Genomic DNA, 21,671 nt, shown 5'->3' with positions numbered 1-21,671 from the left:
TGTGACGTATCAATAAGGAATTTCCTGAAATTTCGGAGGTCAAAACTTTTTTCTTTTCATGGTTGGCCCCTTATGGACAACCAAGTAAAGAACAGACCCTATCCAATATTAACTGAAAATTTAAAAATGCATAATGAAAAAACTATTAAGTGAGGAAGAATAATCATTTGCAGGTGATTCAAGAATGGTAGCTATTGTTTCAATTAATACTAATGGTAGAAGTTTATTGCGAAAAAAATGGGAAGAAAAATAGCCCGAAATCTCGCAAAAATGGTGACGGATTTAAATGAAAATTGTACCATTCGAACCACCATAACCAAAATCCTAAATCCTATTTAGGAGAACCACAGTATTGGTCCCAATCTTAAGCAACAAGAAACATTCCTTATTCACATGGGATACAATTATGAGTCTCATTTTTCTTTTCTTTTTCTCTGTGGCCGCTAGTGGGGCGCTGAAACATCACTAAGGTGTTTATAGATGAATATTGTAGGTGCATTTTTTACTAGTTTGCTACTAACAAGACAATCATAATCTAAACGTAATTTTAAAACAAAATACAGTCTTTGACAAAGAATACATCTTGATATACAAGATGATGTACAGACGTATTTGTTGACAAGAATTCATTTGGAGTTTAATGTCATATTTGAATGACGCTGCCTAAATGCCTGTGGTTCGTTCTTTACTAAATTCAGCTAAATAAAAAAGCCAAAAGCTTTTTCCTATGTGTTATACTTCTTACTAGCAAGTAGTGTTTTAGTATTATAGGCATAGTTGCAGTGGTAGCTGTAAGCTAGTAAAGTAAGAAAAATTGCCAATTGTAGAGGCTTCAGGGATGGTAACTATTATCTCGATTAGTCTTAATAGTAAAATGTTTCAAAAATAAATTTATGGAATTTTGGAAAATAACTTTATTTTCCAAATTACGATTGGATTACAAGGCATCGATAAATAGCCTCGATCTAATAAATAGTATCAGATTGAAACACGAAGTAAACAATTAGAGTTGCCAAAAACCATATACAGGAAACTTACAGCCCTCTGGCTTGAACAACAAGGAAAATCACCTTTTTTGCATGGAAAGCACTAATGTCAGGGCTGCATCCAGTATTTTTTTTCATGGGGTGTTTTACACAATAATTTTTTTGAGGGGGGATTTACACAAAAAAATTCAAAAAACACGTAAGATTTTTTTTTATATTCATGTTTTTTACGTTTTAATGAGTCAGATAAACGTTTCTCGGGGGGGGGGGGGGTTCAAACCCCCTAATACCCCCTGTATACAGCCTTGACTGATGTGTCTTCTTCTTTCCTTTTTTGCCAGAACATCGGAGAGAGCTGTTTAAAGGCTTATCTGAGAGAAAGTTGCTGTATCTAGTGCCTTTTGTAATTAACAAAACATAATAATAAAAGAATAATATAATTTTTGACAAAAGGCTTGCAGGTTGATGCACAAGATGATGAATGGCGTTCTAGTCGTAGGTTACAACCATAAATGATGCTATGTTAAAACCATACGATGACGGCAGTTTCAATGACATTTGTGCAAACATAAACCAAGAAAAGTATCAAAAGCCTCGACTATAATGCGGTTGGCATGACATCCAGCAATATTGATATCATGTTTGAAATGAAAAGGACTCGAAAGTTTGAGGTCTAATGCGTGAATTGATAAGATCAGAGTCATGACCCAAAAAGCACATTGACAGTTGAAAATAAATTTCCTCTGTTAAGTCTGATAGCATATATACGTCATTTAATGCTGTATACTTCTCCACTAGTCATTGAGCGTCACAAAAACCTTCAAGTTGCTGCCGCAATCGAAGAGATTTGATTCATGAGTTCAGCCCAAACTTATTAAATAAAAAATTGGTTTTATAGGACTCATTTCCAATATTAAGCTGAATAGAGACACAAAGACAAAGGCAGATAATACCGAGGTAAGGAATAACATTGAATTTATCTAAACTCTCTCGTGACCCTCTAATAAAATTCTTTGTAGGAATGCTCCGAAAGATTTTACAAAACCAAAAAAAGTGTCATAAACTATATCTCAATCGAAGATTCTAGATTCACATTCATTAATAAAATGCCCAAGGCATGGTCTTGGGTAGTAAGTATGTGAAGATGGCAAAAACAAAATATCATGTCTTGTTTTAAGGAACTAACGTTTTGAGGAACTGTAGGTTTTTTATGCTGAGTTTTGCCTTGGTGTCATATTTTCTTTTTTAATTTATGTTTTTTTTTCAGAACCACACACGAGGGTTATTTGGAAACTGGAGTTTTGAGCACAACGATGACCTAATGCTTCCAGATGCAAGCTTTAGTGTTATGACCGACGTTAACAATCTTGAACTATTGCATGACAACTTCGGAATGCTATGTAAGGACTTACCAAATATATATACAAGGCCTACTTTTAGTCACCAAACAGCTGACACATTACTTGGAAATACTTGTTATGGGACAAAAATATATTTTTTAGCTCGCCTCAGAACCAACGCATTGGTTTATCAAACTTTTTTCTCATACCTTAAAAGTAGGGCAATTGGTAGTAATATTGCCATAGTCCTTACCGCTCTGTCTTTTCATTACTAGAAGGGGATACTTGCATAATTTCTTATTTGGTAAATAAATGGAAAAATTAGATTGATGGGGTGTGAGGCGGGTTGGAGGTCATTCAAGCCTGAAATTAAAGCTCATAGTTTATGCTTTAATAGCAAGATCGATACTTTTAGTGCAACATATGAGTCATTTCTATAGACACCGCATTTAGAGACGTTTTATTTTAATAAATTTAGAGACGATTATTTTAATGTATAATTCCGAGAAAAAAACGGAGTTTAACCCCAGAAATGTACAAAAGTAAAAGACCTATTTATTTAAGTGACCAATGTTTCGACAAAATAATATCTTCAGAAAAAGTAAGGTAAAATGACAAAATGATTATCTGAAAGAAAATATTATTGTGTCTTAACACACTGTAGCCAAAATGGGAAAAAGTATATTGTTAATGGTTTAATTAATCATATGAATTTACAAGGCTATGTTTCATTTTGAATATGTGTCTTTTGAGTAAGTTGTTTATGCGCTCAACAAAAAACTGAACTAAACTAACTGAAAACAACTGAAAACTGAACTAAGATTTGATTTTTGGTAACAAGAATATCAATCAAGTGGATAACTTCACTAACATGGATCATTTGTAGACGTATCATTCGTAAAGATGGTGTTTGAAGTATAGATGCAAAAAGTAGAATGCCCATATCCCATTGTGTTATCTCTAAAAAGTTTGGAAGAATAGGAATATAAGTCTTTGAACCAAAATTGGAATATTGGAAGCTACAGTAACGACGGTAGTCATGGATTGTTTCTTAAACGTATGCACTTTGGAAGACGGTGGAGGGCTTGCTAGATATTTTTCAGAGAAATTGTTTACGTATATTTGAGGGCGCAATTTTACTGACAGTATTTCAAACAACAAGCAGTACGAAAAATGTGGTTTTATCTCATTTTCTACGGTAATAATCAGATAAAGGTTGAGATAGTTACGATTAGGACACATTTTTTGGACGGAGGATGATATATTACCACCGATCGTTTTTTTTTGGGGGGGGGCATCCGTCATGGGACAAAAGAAAAAGCAGGGCATCCCTCAATGGAATGCCAAGAGGTCTTAAGGAAGGATTCAAAGGAAACTGAAACTTCTTGGGAGGAAGTAAAGGACTAAGTAAAGGACGAACCACGGCCTGCAGTGGCCAAAATTTTGAGTTAGGGAAGTCTAGGGTGAGAGACAGTATGTGAGGGGAAATTCAGATAGATTTTCATCCACCCCTGATATTTATAACCACCTGCTAATTTATTTGTATGTAAATCGCAAGAATAATAATGCAGAGCTAGAAAAGAGCTACTGAACTATCTTGGATCGTACACACTACCTTTGTCTCATCTTTTGATCGGGATCCCGAGAGTCATTCTTCATAGCCGATATAACCTTTTATTTTTATTTTCAGGGAATGTGGATGACAAATATCATCCGGACAAGGGCCGCTCCCTTTTTTTCCATGAAAATGACCGATCCTCAAATTTTTACTATGATGCTACCTTCAGGCCAGTCTTTTTCAGTAAACCTCCATTGCCGATCAATATGTAAGTATGTTTTAATTAAGCAACACAAAATTTAACCTTTGGGTAAAGAAGGTCCCTTATCTGGAAAATGTATAAAGAACAGATGGAAACAGATTCTGTTTTTGGTTATTTTTTTATTAATTCTAAAGAATATTTCCAAAAAAGAAGTTTTTCAAAGAGAAATAAAGAGAAACATTTTTCTAATTAACCAATAAAACACTGACAATCAAAAACGAACAGAAATTCAATAAAAACTTTCCAAAAGAGAAGCTTTTTAAAAAAACAAAGTAAAGAGCCCTTTTAAACTTACAATCAGCAGAAATAAAGTCTTACAATAATTTAAATTTAAAGCAACCAGAAGTTGCTATCAAGGAATAAATGAAACCCAAGACGAAAAGAAAGAAAAATAAGTAATCACATCAAGTAAAAGGATAATAGACAGTGATATAGATAAATAAATTAAAACCTTCCAACTTACAAAAACCTTATTACTTACAACTAAGACTACTTATGACTGCGACTACTTGTGACTGCGACTAGTTGTGACTGTGAATACTTGCAAATGCAACCACTTAAGACTACAATTATTTCCAACTGAAAATACTTGCAACTTAAACTCCGACTGCAAATGTAACACTGCAACTACTGCAACTACTTATGACTGTAACTGCAACAAATGTGACTAAAAATACTTGCGATTACGACTGCTCCCACTTGTGACTATATCTACTAATACTGATGCTACTATTACTACGATTGCGACTGTGACTACAATTACCACTGCTACTTACACAACTGCAGCTAGGACTATTGAACTAAACCAAAAAATCATGTACATCTTGCTCGTCAAAATGACATCGTGCATCCAAGTTAATAGAAGGGATTATCTACAATGTTTCATGAATTGCTAAAGTCATTAAGTTTAAAATTTCAAGAAATGTCGAGCATAAAGTAGACTTATATAAAATAACTATATGCGCACTGATATGTTCAAAAGGGCATAACTGCAATATCTCAAGATGTTAAAGAGTTTTAGTTTATACTTTCAGAGAATGTTCAGAAGGAAAAATTAGTTCAACATCCTTCTTAGCATTCATGAAAGTTTCAATTTAAATCCCGTAGCCATTCCCGAGATAAATATGGAGACGCATAGATACATCCTTCTGACAACCTTGATACTCCTAGTGTCTTTTGGTTCAATGCAACATTCCCTTCAACATTCTCTGAAAGTCTAAACTGGAAACCGTAATAATTTCTGATACATTACAGATACCCGCTTTTGAGCAACCGGGTGCTTATAGTCTCTTGATTTAGTTCAACATTCCCCTCAACACATTCAACTTAATGGCCTTACTCATTCCTGAAATATCGTAGATAATCCTTTCTGACAGACGGGATGCACTGTCATTTTGACAAGCAGGATTTATTTAAACTCTTTTGATTTAGTTCAAAAGCTCTGGTTATAGCAGTAGAAGTAGCAGTGGTATTTGCAGTCAGAGCAATAGCAGTTGCAATCACAAGGAGCAGCAGTTGCAGTCACAGTTACAAGTAGTCTTATTAGCAATCGCAAGTGGTCCCAGTTGCAGTCACATTAACAATAATAGTTGTGGCCCTTAAATTTTGAAACTAGTATTTTTAGCCACTCCTAAGATATAGCACTCATGCCCTTTTGATAATCTGGATGAACAAATTTTTTTTTTGATTTAGTTAAGCATCCATTCAAGATTCCCTAAAGTTTCCAAGTAATTTCCTACGCCTTTTTGGACACACCCGGGATCAACTTCCCCCCCTTCTAATAATAAATCCTGTATGCATACAATGGACAAATTGTATAATTTATGACCCTTCCCTGGGGCTGCGGGGATACGGCATCCCCAGAGGCATAATTATTAGACATTCTGACTATTTGAACGAAATGGCTATTTCAAAATTTCTATCAGTATTGAGGCGGCGTCTAAAAGGGCGAGGAGGGCTGGTTACCCTCGGGTCTATCCCACTCAACATGCTCAGAAAGTTTCAACTTAATATTCTAAGCTGTTTCTAGTCACCAGCAGTCACAGTCACTGTAGTAGGTAGTAGTAGCGGCCAAAAAATTTCAAGTTAATACCCTTAAAACCTAACACAATTTTACATTGCTAATTTACAACCCCTGCCCCAGAGGCTGTGGGGGACATGGCATCCCCGGAGGCATAGTTATTAGACATTTTGACCATTTTGAAAGAAATTGCTTTTTCGAAATTTGATTAGTGTTGAGTTTGGGGGTATTTTAAAAAAGGTGAGCGGAACTGGTAGCCCTCCGGTAGCCAATTTAATATTTTCATGCGTTTCTTAGATATTGTTAATACACCCTTTTGACAACCAGCATGTACCGGGTTTTGAACATCCTCCTCCTGAACATTTCTTAAACGTTTCACCTCAACATAAAAAAGGTTTTTTGGAGATCCGGAATCAAACATACCTGCTTTTCCGAATAGCAAACCCTATACATAAGCAATGGGCAACTTTTATAACTTACAACCCTTGCTCCAGAGGCTGTGGGGGTTCTCCCATCCCTGGAGGCATATTGACCTTTCGCCTATTTCAGACAAAATAGCTATCACTTAATTTTGATGATATGTGTTTGGGGGAAGGCATCTAAAAACAGCATGGGAAGGGGGGGGGTGGATTGCCCTCTGGTTGCTTTTGACTTTTTAAAAAGTGGCACTAGAACTTTTGACTTACAATAGAATGAGTCTCCTCCGATATTCCTACGACCACCCCTTCAATATGAAGTGTTTTTGTGAAACAAAATAATAAATGACTCATCGGAGCTTTACGGCTCTTTACTATAGGCAATGCTAGAATATTCCCTCTAGTTGGTGCAATGCTTTAAATAGGAATGTTCACAAAATTCATTTTTCCATAAGGTCACCCAGCATTTAAATGTTTATTGTGGTATATTGATTTTTCAAGAAGAAGATAATAACCAAAACAAAGGTCATTGTAAACAGAAGTGTATCATTAAAAGGATGGGGATTTTGACCCCAGCGTGGATGGTCAGTGGTTTAAGAAACATAGCTCATAAAATAACCGGAAAAAGTCTATGTGATATTGCCAAGTTATGTCAGTTTTCAAAAACACTGCACAAAATGTACCAGCCTTGTAGTGAAATTTCAATCTCGGTCGTTAAAATGAATTGCGCTTTGATGGAAAAAGCTAGTAAAATGACCAAATAATCAATGAGAGGCCCCTCCTCCACACCAATATTCTGGGTAATGGTCATTTTGCTGGAGCCATGATATATTTCTTTCATCTTTAGAAAAAACAACTTACTTTCGAAAAGCAGAGGAGGGATGTGCCTTACCTCCTTTTGGGGGCTACATGCAGACCTAGTTCCTATCTAGGGGCATAAATAGATAGAATTGCTATATTCTTTGTTCCTGATGCCAAGATATAGTTTAATAGCCAAACATCATTAAAGAGTAGCTCATTATTTTCGGTAAAAATTTGCTATTCTCATTATTTTCTCAGGATCTTTCTAACATACGGACAATAAGTGATACGCTGAAACTCTCAAAAACCTTCAAAATGACTCTAAACAAGACTCTGAAAGGTTTCTTCTACATTCAAATATCAAAACTGCCAAAGTTTGTATCGTATGTTGAGTCAATGCTTGTAATGTTAACCATTCTGAGAAGTGAAGAAAGTACATTGACACAACGTATGTTTGTAAAGCTGAAAATAACTCGGACTTTAAAGTGGAATGCCCGTGATAAAATTTTTAAATTATACCAATTTTTTTATTTATAACTATCAAGAGACCTGAACCACATATGTTTTGGCTGATATATGACGGATGTTTTCCCTATACTGACTATTCATGGATCCGAAATTCTTCCAATGGAAATAAAAGTTTTGAAAACGTTATGGTTGTCCAAGAAAAAAAATACTATATCTATCTGATAGGAACTTAGCACAAACCTCCGAAAAACCCCTGGTCCATCTTTTTTTGTGACATCAAAATTGATCCATTTCCTCTCACGTCCAGATAGCTCAGTAAATATAAGCTTGAGTACGGGCAGATTGATTAAATAATCCCATAGAATGGGGTTTGAAAACAACAGCATGGTAATTGGTTACTTTTTTGTCCGTTCTTTTCTTAATAAACTCCATTCTTTCTTTGATTTATTCTCTCTAATAAATAAAAGAGTTAGCAAATCATTAAAATACACATTATGTTAAAAGCTTCATCGTTATATTGACCATGAACTGAATTTTTTACCTTTTCACTCATTACCTTCCCATTTGGATTTTTATGTAATGCATATTAGCAGAAGCCATGTACTGTTATAGAATGCAGTCTTTATTGAGAAAATTGTCGATATCTGTACACAGTCAAACCAAGCTTCCATGCAAAAATCGCAGAGATTAAATAAAACAGGGATTTAAATTTGTTTGCTTAAATTTCATTGTTTTTCGGCCCTTAGTAATCAAGACATTACCCATACATACTCGTTAACACATGGAGGCATAGGCTTAGCGAATACTCAATGAGGACAGTAGGAACAGCGAATAACGGTAATAACTGTATAATTCTTTCTAGTACAAGTTTCAACTCAACTGATATTGAGCAGACATGTGGAACAAGTTACCAGTGTTACTATGATTATGCAGTTACTCTGAATCGGCAGTACGGAACCTATGCGAAATACTACTTTGACGACATTGTTAATATTCGATCTAAAAACCTTAGAACCGGTAAGTAGTTCTTTGTCATTATAACTGGTTGAATTCTGAAAATAAATGTTACTCCCAAAAATAAAAAAAGCAGTGGCTATAAGATATGAAAGGTTGGAAGTTTCAATGGTCTTGCATAAATTAAAAAAAAATATAAAAATGTACTGTCCGTTACACTATCTTCTATTAAAAAAAGGAAAAAATACTTAAAAATAAAGAAGGAAAAGACAACTAGAAAAAAGAAAAAAACTTAAAAAAAACTAAAAAAAGGTAAAAAACTAAAAAAACTAAAAAGAAAAAAGAAAAACTAAAAAAAACTATAAAAAACTAAAAAAACTAAAAAAAAAACTAAAAAAGAAAAAAATTAAAAAAGAAAAAAAACCAATATAGAAAAAAACTAAAAAAGAAAAACTAAAAAAGAAAAAAAGAAAAAAAGAAAATCTAAAAAATAAAAAATAAAAAAATAAAAAAAATAAAAAAATAAAAAGAAAAATCTAAGAAAAAAAACTAAAAAAGAAAAAAACATTAAAAAAAGAAAACTAAGAAAGGAGAAAAAACTAAGAAATAAAGAAGAAAAAAACTAAAAAAAGAAAAAAACTAAAAAAAAAACTAAAAAAGGAAATAAGATAAAAACAAAAAAAAACTAAAAAAGGAAATAAGATAAAAACAAAAAAAAACTAAAAAATAAAAATAAATAAAAAAAGAAAAAAAACTAAAAAGAAAAAAGGCAAAAACTAAAGAAAAAGAAAAAAAGAAAAGAAAAAAATAAAAAAGAGAAAAACTAAAAAAAGACAAAAAACTGAAAAAAGGAAAAAAATAAAAAAGGAAAAAAAGAAAAAAGGAAAAACTGAGCTCAATGGCAATCATTTAAAAAATAAAAAAACAGGTTTCAGTTCTTTTACATTTTTTCTACTACTCTATATTAATCAAGTATTCAATAATACAATAGCCTATGTATTAACAGTTACCATAGTACATTGGTTTTGATGCTCTCTTTCGAATTCGAAGGATTTGAGTTCAAGTCCCTTTGCAGTAATCTATATATAGATAAAACAAGAGCTAAGAGCTCATATGACACTTGTGACGAGGCAAGAAGAGCTAAGAGCCAAGAGATCATATGGTATGAGCTCTAACAAAATTCCATCCATCAATAGATTGATTTAAAAGGAAAATAAGAGGCTCAATACCGGTCAGGATTTAAAATAAGAGCTCTGAGTCACGATGTCCTTCTAAATATCAAAATTCATTAAGATCCGATCACCCACTCGTAAGTTATAAATACCTATTTTTTTCTAATTTTTCCTCTCCCTTTAGCCCCCCAGATGGTCGAATCTGGGAAAACGACTTTATCAAGTCAATTTGTGCAGGTCCCTGACACGCCTATCAATTTTCATCGTCCTAGCACGTCCAGAAGCACCTGACTCGCCAAATCACTGAAACCCTGCCCCCAACTTCCCCAAAGAGAGTGAATCCAGTACGGTTCCGTCAATCACGTATCAAGGACATTTGCTTATTCTATCCACTAAGCTTCATCCCGATTCATCCATTCCAAGTGTTTTCCAAGATTTCCCCCTCCAACTCCCCGCAATGTCAAAGATCTGGTCGGGATTTGAAATAAGAGCTCTGAGACATGAATTCCTTCTAAATATCAAATTTCATTATGATCTGATCACCTATTCGTAAGATAAAAATACCCCAATTTTCCCGTTTTCCAAGAATTCCGGTTTCCCCCTCCAACTCCCCCCAATGTCACAGGATCTGGTCGGAACTTAAAATTAGAGCTTTAAAGCACAAGATCATTCTAAATATCAAATTTCATTAAGATCTGGTCGCCCTTTCTTAAGTTACAAATACCTCAATTTTCGAAATTACCCCCCCCCCCCACCTCCACCAAAGAGAGCAGATCCGGTCCGGTTATGTCAGTCACGTATCTTAGACAGGTTTTTATTCTTCCCATCCAGTTTCGTTCTGATCTCACCGCTTTAAGTATTTTCTAAGATTTCCGGTCCCCCCAAATGCCCCCCTCCCAATTACACTGGATCCGGTTGAGATTTAAAATAAGAGATCTGGGTTACGAGGTCCTTCTAAATGTGAACTTTCATTAAGATCCGACACTCCTTCGTAAGTTAAAAATAAGTCATTTTTCTAATTTTTCAGAATTAACCCTCTCCCCCCCAATAGAGCGGATCCGTTCCAATTATGTAAATCACGTATCTAAGACTTCTGCTTATTTTTCCCACCAAGTTACATCCCGATCCCTCCAATCTAAGCGTTTTCCATGATTTTGGGTTTCCCCCTCCCAACTCCCCCCCCAATGTCACCAAATCCGGTCGGGATTTAAAATAAGAGCTCTGAGACACGATATCCTTCTAAATATCAAATTTCATTGAGATCCGATCACCCGTTCGTAAGTTAAAAATACCTTATTTTTTCTAATTTTTCAGAATTACCCCCCCCCCCCCAACTACCTCAAAGAAAGCGGATCCGTTCCAGTTATGTCAATCATGTATCTAGGACTTGTGCTTACTTTCCCCAACAAGTTTTATCCCGATCCCTCCACTCTAAGTCTTTTCCAAGTTTTAGGTTTTCCCCCTCCCAACTCCCCCCCATGTCACCAGATTTGGTCGGGATTTAAAGTAAGAGCTCCGAGAAACGATATCCTTCTAAATATCAAATTTCATTGAGGCCCGATCACCCGTTCGTAAGTTAAAAATACCGCATTTTTCCTAATCTTTCAGAATTACCCCCCCCCCCCCTAACTATTATAAAGAGAGCGGATCCGTTCCCGGTTATGTCAATCCTGTATCTAGGACTTGTGCTTATTTTTCCCACTAAGTTCAACCCGATCCCTCCACTCTAAGTGTTTTCCAAGATTTTAGATTTCCCCCTCCCAACTCCCCCCCCCCCAATGTCACCAGATCCGGTCGGGATTTAAAATCACAGCTCTGAGACACGATATCCTTCCAAACATCAAATTTCGTTAAGATCAGATCAACCGTTCGTAAGTTAAAAATACTTCAATTTTTCTATTGTTTCCGATTGGTTAATACCAAGTGCCATAAAAATATACTGTTTGTTTGTCTATTACAATATTTACAATCTATTATTTAAAAAAAACTAAAAAAAGAAAAGAACAAAAAAAAATATAAAAAAGAAAAACTAAAAAAAATAAATAATGTAATGTGTAATGACTTCATAAGGAGACTAATTCAACAGATAGATTTCTGTTACATTCACAGTATTTCATAGAAAAATTATCTCTGACTACGCTTCATTTTTTAGTCATATCTTGTGGAAACCTTCCCGTTCCTCAAAATGGAAGAAAATCTTCATTTGAGTTCACAGTGGGTACAATTGTCAAAATAGATTGCGATCCAGGTTATGTTCTTGTTGGAGAAGATAGGCGTTACTGTTGGCCAAACGGAGAGTGGAGTTGGACATCTTTTGGGGCGGCAGAATGTGTTCGTAAGTATAAAAGCCACTGCCAAAAATCCAATAGCATATTTGGCCTTTGAGATCGATACTGTCCGCAATCCTTTTGCAGGATTTTTTTTTATGACGAATTATAGGCTGTTGACAGTGTTATGAACTGACAAATCCATAAAATTAAAATTCCATAAGCTGCTCAATCCTTTTCTTTTATAAAAATAAGGCAGAAATAACTCTAGTCGGAAATCAAAATTTTATAATTAGTTAGAAATCTATATCTCTGTTAAAAATTGTACTTTTTACTACTTGTAAAATCTGAAAAAGTAGACAGGAAAATATATAAATAAGGAAAATTATACGTAATGAAATATGAAACTATTATTTCAAACATTCACAATGAAATCTATTAAAATTGTTTTAGAGGAGATACTTGTATTTTATTTAAAGTCCAGGAACCAGGCAGAAAAGATGCGACACCTCAAATGCAAAATTATTTGCACGCAATCTGAAATATTTTTTGTCCTATTAAACAGACGGATTACTAATTAAGTTTGGTTTTCAGACTGGTGCTTGATACTTAAATATTACCCGATTGATTGGAAAGTACCATCTGCTCCAGTTCAATAAATAGAGTAACAAGTTGTAATTAGACAACAAGCTGCAGTAGTAGTTGCTTGCAAACGTACATGTGCAGATACCCATTAAAACAATTCATAAGAATTAGCATTTTGGCTAAAAATGCTCCAATATATAAAAAATAAGTCATTTGAGAGAAGACAGAATGGACCATCTATCAGTTTTATATTTATTTTAGTTGATATTTTTAGTCAAGTTTGGTTATTTAATACAAAAACAGCTATTCTATATTTCAGAAACTCTCAGATTACAAATTAAAAAGTAAAATCTGTTGAAACCGCCGTCTTCTCAATGAGATTTGGTTCAAGTTTGTCTTCTTTTTGTCCCGTTGCGAGGGTTTGTCTCAAATTTTTATCTCGAACCGACAGTTCAAATTTCTTTAACTCTGCTAGAAAAGCTCCATATTCTGTTGTCCCAGCAATTATGAGAAATAAATACAATTTCGTAAGAGGATTGCTTTCTTGACAACGAAACTGAAAATCAGAATCAAACCAATTAACTATGATCTATTCCAGTCTCATTTTTAGGAACTAGAGACAATGTGTTTTCTACACTGTTTATACGGTGCCCTCGTATACTTGCTTACATATGATAGACTTTGCCTATTGGTAAAATTAAAAAGAGGTGCTATTGATTCAAAGATCCAAATAAACAATACATGTCAATCACAAGATCAAATATTTTTAAAAATTAAGCTAAAAATAGTCAAACCAACACTAAATCGTAATCCAGCACACATTCATCTGTACAACCCCACCCAGCAAGCTGCAATTTTTTTTTTGTCCTGAACAACCTACAACCGTTGGTAAAAACCGTTGTCAAAAATCTCTTGATCAAAACAGGCCACTGAAGAAAAAACATAGTTATTGGTATCACACTTACGATTTCAGTGAATACTCATTTGAAGATGAAACGGCGGCGAATAATGGAAAAGAATGGCCTGTAAGAGCCTGAAGCAGGATGTCTAAAAACAGGCCACTGAAGAAAAAACATAGTTATTGGTATCACACTTACGATTTCAGTGAATACTCATGGGAAGATGAAACGGCGGCGAATAATGGAAAAGAATGGCCTGTAAGAGCCTGAAGCAGGATGTCTAGAAACAGCCCACTGAAGAGAAAACATAGTTATTGGTATCACACTTACGATTTCAGTGAATACTCATGGGAAGATGAAACGGCGGCGAATAATGGAAAAGAATGGCCTGTAAGAGCCTGAAGCAGGATGTCTAGTCAAAAAAGGACACGCTTAATAAGGAACTGGATGGCGCAATAAGTGTTATCAGTCGGTGCAATATTTTAAGGTCTTTCTTCCTATGGATGAAATAAAACTGAAGAGCATAGCGAATAAAGTTATCATGCTTTTTGCCATGCACGGAAACAGCCATCTCCTTCTATACCTATGTCACTTCTTGTTCAAATGAAGCCAAGTTTGAAATACCAGTTTGAATGTTTCGGTTTAATTGGCCCATTACTATCTTAGAGACATACAGAAGAGCCAAGAAGTTTTTTTTAACCTCCAACGGATCTATCCAAAACAACATTCAACTGTGGGGTCTCTCCAGGGGAAGAAGCCATGTATTTCCAAATTAAGCTCTTAGAAAAATATTCCCAATTTTCTTTCTCAGTTGATTTCTGAGACCAAAAGTTTGGTATCAAATCCACAACTACTGCCGCATGACTGCAGGATCGGCTTTTTGCACTTGCATTTGGCCACAACTCTACATTTAAATCAAACAATTCGTGGTAACGAACTGTAGTAAGGAGCGACCCGGCTCAATAGTAACCATAACTCTAAGAAATTGAATTTTGATATCAATAGCTACATCAAAAGAATCGCATTTTAATGCTGATTTTAAATATATAAGTTTCATCAAGTTTAGTTTTACCCATCAAAAGCTACGAGCCTGAGAAAATTTGCCTTATTTAGGAAAATAGGGGGAAACACCCCCTAAAAGTCGTAGGATACCATCACATTCAGCGTATCAAAGAACCCTACTGTAGAAGTTTCAAGCTCCTATCTACAAAAATGTGGAATTTTGTATTTTTTGCCAGAAGACAAATCACGGGTGCGTGTTTATTTGTTTTTTTTTTTTTTTTTCCCAGGGGTCATCGTATCGACCAAGTGGTCCTAGAATGTCGCAAGAGGGCTCATTCTAACGGAAATGAAAAGTTCTAGTGCCCTTTTTAAATGACCAAAAAATTGGAGGGCATCTAGGCCCCCTCCCACGCTCATTTTTTCCCAAAGTCAACGGATCAAAATTTTGAGATAGCCATTTTGTTCAGAATAGTCGAAAACCATAATAACTATGTCTTTTGGGGATGACTTACTCCCCCACAATCCCTGGGGGAGGGGCTGCAAGTTACAAACTTTGACCAGTGTTTACATATAGTAATGGTTATTGGGAAGTGTACAGACGTTTTCAGGGGGATTTTATTTTGTTTGGGGGTGGGGCTGAGGAGAGGGGGCTATGTTGGAGGATCTTTCCTTGGAGGAATCTGTCATGGGGAAGAAAAAATCAATGACAAGGGCGCAGGATTCTCTAGCATTACTATAAGAAAACAATGAAAAATAAACATGAAAACGTTTTTTCAAATGAAAGGAAGAAGTAGCATTGAAACTTAAAACGAAGAGAGATTATTACGCATATGAGGGGTTCTAAAAATACTTTAGCATAAAGAGCGTGGTATTTAGGAGGAGATAAATACCTTGCTCTTTATGCTAAAGTATTTTTAGTAATTTCAACTATTTATTCTACGGCCTTTCTGATTCAGGGGTCATTCTTAAAGAATTGGGACAAAACTTAGGATTTAGTGTAAAGAGCGAGGTATTAACGAGGGTACAAACCCCCTCGTATACATAATAAAAATATAAGGTTATAAAAGTTTGTTACGTAAGTTAATTCTTAAGTTTGACTCTTTGTTTGACTCTTTGCCACAATTCTACTTTTTAAAACAATTAAAAGCTTTAGCGTAAAGAGCGAGGGATTGCGGAGGGGACAACTCATTTCATATACGGAGTAATTTCTGTTCGTTTTAAGTTTTAATGTCGCTCCTCACTTTCAGCTAAAAAAAATTTGTTTTTTTTTATTTAATATCTATTAAAGACTAGAGAAATTCGCCATTTCCCCACTCAGAGAACCTTGAATAACTTTCAGCCGACATCATCTGCGGCTCGTAATTACTCTATTACTTCAGAATCATTTTGTGTTGTTAATAATTCAACGCCTCTCCTCTTAAACACCTATTATTCAGAGGTGGCAATATGGGTGGGGAATTATTCCCTAGATTACACCCCCCCCCCTCTTGAAAAATGCATTCTTTGGCATTTTCATTGTAAGAAGTCAAAAAACAACAAAATTGCCACTCTCCTTAGATCTTGAAAAATATATTTTTTTTTCACTATTTACAAGAAGCAAAAAAAAATCCTTGCCCTCCCCCTTCCCTATATCTTCTTGAATTGGCACCGTTACTGGTGGCGCTGTGAGCCAGGCACCTGCAGCGTTTTTTAAATGCTAGTTGCAAATTTGTCTGGTCGGTTTTAAGGGTCAAATACTACACAGAGGAGCTTATTCCCAAAGTATACTCATAATCATCAGTTTCTACATTACTTTAAACCATCTAGGTCACATGCTAAACTTTAAAGAGACGTCCAAAAATAATCGTGTTTCTATCCGTTGTCACTTGGACTAGCAGATCTAACTAAACACTTTGAATTACAAGTCTTTATCTTACGACACATCGGTTGTCCAAAACTTAAGCAAATAATTGTTTTAAATAGAAAAAAGGGACTAAGAAGAAAGCCGATTCGCTACAGTTCTGTTACAGCCCAGAGGTACCATTTGGGCCAAATCTTGGGGTGGGCATGAATTCCATTTTGGCCCCCCCCCCCCAACTTTCACGTAAGAAAAAATGCGAGTTTTGGCAGCACATCGATAAAATATTTTAAGTAAAAACTCATTTTCAGCACCCGTGTGTTGCATGGAAATGTACTGTAACCCAATGTGGAACTCAGCCACACTGACCTCTAGGATTAATTATAACATCAAAGATCATAATCAACGAGGTTAAGCGATTAAACTGAAAGTGGAAAATTCAACCAGACTAAAGGCTGGCCCTCCTCAGCGAGAAACTTTCTTATTTAAGTAAACAATACGTCGGCGAAAGAAATAGGCGTGCAGTAATTTCAAATCAATTGGACAGAATGGATTATGTTGGACAAAATGGATTATTATGGCTGGCAAAAGGTCCTTTATGGTTGAAGCTTGGGCCCCCTGAAAAATCTGGGGTGGGAATTCGCCCACCCCTGAACCCCCCAAATGGCGCCTCTATTACAGCCTAAAATTAGTACATTTTCTCTTTACTGCTTAATCCTAGGACTGATCAAAGGCACATATTGCCAAAATCCTAAAATGAGGAATGAATTAGTCGTCACAAAGCCGCTCTTTGGCGGCAAGTCTTTCAAATCTACTTAGCAACTTTACTTTTGTTTGGCTTCAGAGGAACAGAAATGGGTATAGGGGAGGGGCCCTGACATGTCAGATGCTTAACAAAATAGGTGTGATAAAATCTCAATGCAGAATTATTGTTACTATCGCGCTTTGGCAAATCTTAGGATTTTCACCAGCACTCTGGACTTCACAAATTTACAGGGACTTCCCTGATCCAATAAATCAATAGCAACAGTAGTATCAGATTAGCTTTAATGTGACACATTTGTAGCATAATTTTATACAATAAAACATTCTAAACTTATTAATAATCATGCTTATTCAGTAGTTGAGCGAAGATACTCGTTTGTAATCTTAAATAATATTTATTCTGTATTCATATATTTTCATTGTTTGTTAAAAGAAAAGCTATTAAAGACAAGACGAACAAATTGCGCATACTTAAAATATGGATATCATTTTTTTCAAGTTAAGTTAGTTGTGTGTTTTTAAAACGTTCGCAGTGAAAAATTTAGAACTACAAACACTCAAATTTTAGGCATTTCTGAAATTCTGAAATAGGCACTTTCTCTTAATACTTATAACTAGCCGAATCAAAATTAATTCTGCTCCACTTGTAATACAGACATACGACGTTGATTTAATATGTTTGATGTCTGACAAAGACAAACAAAGAAAATTATATATTTTCATTCTACATGGAGTTCTAGTTTTAAATATAAACAAGCTTAATATATTCTTCATCAGTGTCAAAATTTAGAAGCAGAACCGGGACTTGTGCATTAGTTGGTAAACGTCGGAAAACGTGGACCCACAGACAAGACAATAACCGGTTTTTACCTGTCACTATCCGAAGAAAATTAGCTTAGGCTTAGTCGAAATTTACGTTGTAGGTATATTTGTATTAAATATTTAACATATAGAGATGGTATTTTGATTGGTTTAGATTTGGTATTCAATTTAAAGCTTTCTGCGCAGCCACCCTACCATAATACTTTGATGTAGTTTTAAAAGTTTTGTTATTGAGGTATTGTATTTCCATCATATTTCGGTATATTTCATTATGATTAACCAAACTTCGCTTCGCGAGTGTGTACCAAATAACACACAAGTACCACAGAACCTTTTCAAAGACGTAAAAAAAGCGTTTTTCTTGAACATGATAGTTCTACATTCTTTAGGTAAATACAATTTACGAAAACTAAGCTTATAAGAAAAATAATTATTTTCATAACTGAAGCTAGAACATGAAGGTTTATGTTTATTTTAAAATCTGATGTAGCAATATATGTGGCCATTTTATGACCAACTAGCTTAAATGCAACTATGTCCTTTTAATGGCTAAATGAGTCATATTTCCCAACCACTAATTACTGCAAAAGTATATCTTCTAAAATTTATGTCACTGTCAAAGAACGTGTGTTAGCTACTTTCTCTTGGTAGTCTAATATTGTTTTTTGTTTTTTACATACAACATATAAAAAATACATTTTAAAACAACATTTTAAGGAAAAAGATAGTTAATGTATCATCTATACTACCCTCCTTACACTAAAAGATGTATCTCTTGAAATACTAACTTTTATAAATCGCAATTCATTGAATTAACATACGGCTATTTAAAGTGCGACATATACAGCTAGTGATTTCAATAACATAATTTTTTAAAGGTGGAGAAAGCAGGCTTTCTCCCGATGGATTTCTCACAGTTGATACATTTTTTACTCTCTAAACTAGTATACTTTCCCTAGTGACCTTTGGTGATATTTTCTAGAAATTTCTAGAATATGAAATTTCTTGATTGCGTGGTTTTTACGTTTGTTTACATTTTTCCCGGTAATTATCTGATGAGTAAATGTTGCCCTATCCCCACCTCCTCTGTGGAAAAACTTTTGTTTACCGTCTTATTTTTTGTCTTTTTCTGTAACGTATATACGAAATTTATATAGAATATCTTTGTAAATTGTCATCTCATTTGACTTTCTAAACTGAAACTTGTATTTTATTCAGCTGAATCTGTCTACTTCGCTCAACAAGGAGCTTCAATTTTTGGTTATGTTATGGCTGCGATAATCCCACTTCTATGCTGTCTCCTCTGCTTTTGTTGCTATCAGAAAAAGACTGGAGCAAAGCCTAACCCTAAATGGAACACAGCTAAAAAACCGAGTGAAAAAACTTCACCAATAACTAAAATAGAGGATAGACCAATCAATCCCAAAGTAGAACGAACGACTAATGTAACAAAACCAGCTTTCACGGATAATTTTGAAAGCGATAGTGGCAGAGGCAGTAATCATGGAAGCAAGAAACCTTCTCCAACATCAGAAACTTCCCAAAATGGCAGCTCTAAGTCTCATAAATCCAGTGTTATAGATAGCAGTTGGGATAGTTCAAATTCTGACAAAGATAGCCCACTGCCACCAAATGATTTCCCAGCACTGCCACCAAAACAATCAAAAAGACGATATGATGGTGTTTATTATACCAACGAGCCTTTGAAAAATCGTCCAAATGTGTCCTTTGAAAAGGACGTTTTAGATTTAGATATGCCACCAAAGGCAACAGTCAGCAACAGTGTAGCTGTGTAATATTATTACTTGTTAACCATGATCGAGTTTGCATTTCCGTAAATTAGAGATTAGATTGCAAAAAAGCCAAAATGTTCGCAAGATTTTATGCTTCTGCCATATTTACAGATATTTGAAATTTATAAAGCCAAAATGAAAATTGGAAAAACGATGTATTACATAGATAAAAATACATTCTGAAAGGATAGCGCATCAAGAACACCTAATGACATCATTACACGTGTGACCATCTTCAAATTGAGTCAAAAGGCATCCATATCCGCTTTTAACGAAACCATCATATAAACTAGTAGTTTACGTTTTCAAATTCAAATTAACTAATGCAAGATAGAATCGGGATTCCCATGCGGTTATAACTCCAAACCCTGAGATACTTCACTTTCTAATTTTTTAATTCCATTTTTACACATACGTTTTTGAATTTTTCTTAAGTTTTTGATTTGTTATCAGAAATGAGATTTTTAATCTGAATAGCAAATATGAAGAAAAAAATCGATTATCTTCGAAACAAAGAAAAACGTCCATGTCCTTTAGCTGCAAGTCCGTTTATTACTGTTTTTGCCATAATCATGAACTGCTCTTCGATCATGGTTTATTTAACCTATTATTTCGTCACATGGCAATGGGTTAAATTAAGTTTACTAATTCTTTAAATCCACTTTAAAAGTTCTTCATAGTTTAAGCTTAGATAATCTTTCTCTGCCATAAAAACCATCTTAAGAATAAAGTTATTTATGCTGCAAAAGGTTTAAACAAAATTAACAAAGAATAGAAGCATTTATTTAAGCCATTGCCTAAAGTTTTGTTAGACAAGGAACATAGTGTATCTCGCATTATTATAATTTTGTATATGTTAATTGTTCAAAATAAAATACATCATTAAACGATGAATTAGGAGTGCTTGAGCGAGTGTCTAGAACTATCAAGTTTAAAAAAAACAATTCTGTGTCATAAAAGCGAGAAGTTCCTTGTTTAATGAAACTCTAGACACAGACGTTCAAGCACTTCTTCCCTTTGGCCCTCATTTATGATAGGTCGCATTAACCTTATGAAAGAGTTTGGCGGTAACTCTGAAATAAGGTCTTATCTTTTTTGCTCTCTTTGGCGTCGTCGCATCCAGACATAGCCTACATCCCTAGGTGTTTTAATGGGAGATAGCCAAAACTATTTTACTTCAATTTCCAAAACTACTGCTCCCTTCTTCTTTTTTCAATCATTCAACTACCATGTCTTTGTAACATATATACAAAAACAAACACATATTTGAAATTATGGATCACAGCCCAACTTTCGATCAACATCCGAAGAATTTCTTTTTTTAGTCATCAGAAAGAGAGTTATAGCCCGTACAACATCTTTTATCTGTTCGGATTTCAGCTTCTATTTTTAACAATACTAATCCTTCAAAGTAAATGAGTAAATAAGAATAAAAGACTAAATTAAAATTGAAATTCCCCGGTGGAAACTTTGACAATATCGAAAAAATTTTAGCTAAAGAAATCCAGACTTTAAGTTAACACAATAGTGTGAACTGTTGTTCACTAATCTTTCAAGAGTAACACCTCTAACCAAAGAACTAAAGTCTATTGAACACTGATTTACATCCTTCAACGTAAATCAGTAGTTAAGAATAAAAGACTAATTTGAAACTGAAATTCCCCGGTGGAAACTTCGACAATATCGAAAAAGATTTTAGCTAAAACAACACAGGACTTTAAGTT

At 34.6% G+C, this 21,671-nt stretch overlaps 1 protein-coding gene across 1 annotated transcript in view; it reads left to right on the top strand.

Annotated features, from left to right (window-relative positions):
- The window catches only part of LOC136036249 (protein mesh-like), a gene marked incomplete in the record, with an annotated part of 56,641 nt that extends 35,807 nt beyond the window's left edge, over nt 1-20,834 (top strand). The window contains 5 exon segments of the mRNA XM_065718366.1: nt 2,254-2,386; nt 4,017-4,152; nt 8,714-8,868; nt 12,130-12,312; nt 19,373-20,834. Of these exon segments, the coding sequence (XP_065574438.1) occupies nt 2,254-2,386; nt 4,017-4,152; nt 8,714-8,868; nt 12,130-12,312; nt 19,373-19,950 (1,185 nt within the window).
- Nucleotides 20,835-21,671: the final 837 nt, after the last annotated feature.

This window comes from Artemia franciscana, chromosome 15, assembly GCF_032884065.1.
Source record: "Artemia franciscana chromosome 15, ASM3288406v1, whole genome shotgun sequence".
Classification (NCBI taxonomy): domain Eukaryota; kingdom Metazoa; phylum Arthropoda; class Branchiopoda; order Anostraca; family Artemiidae; genus Artemia; species Artemia franciscana.
This window is presented reverse-complemented; position numbering and strand designations above follow the sequence as displayed.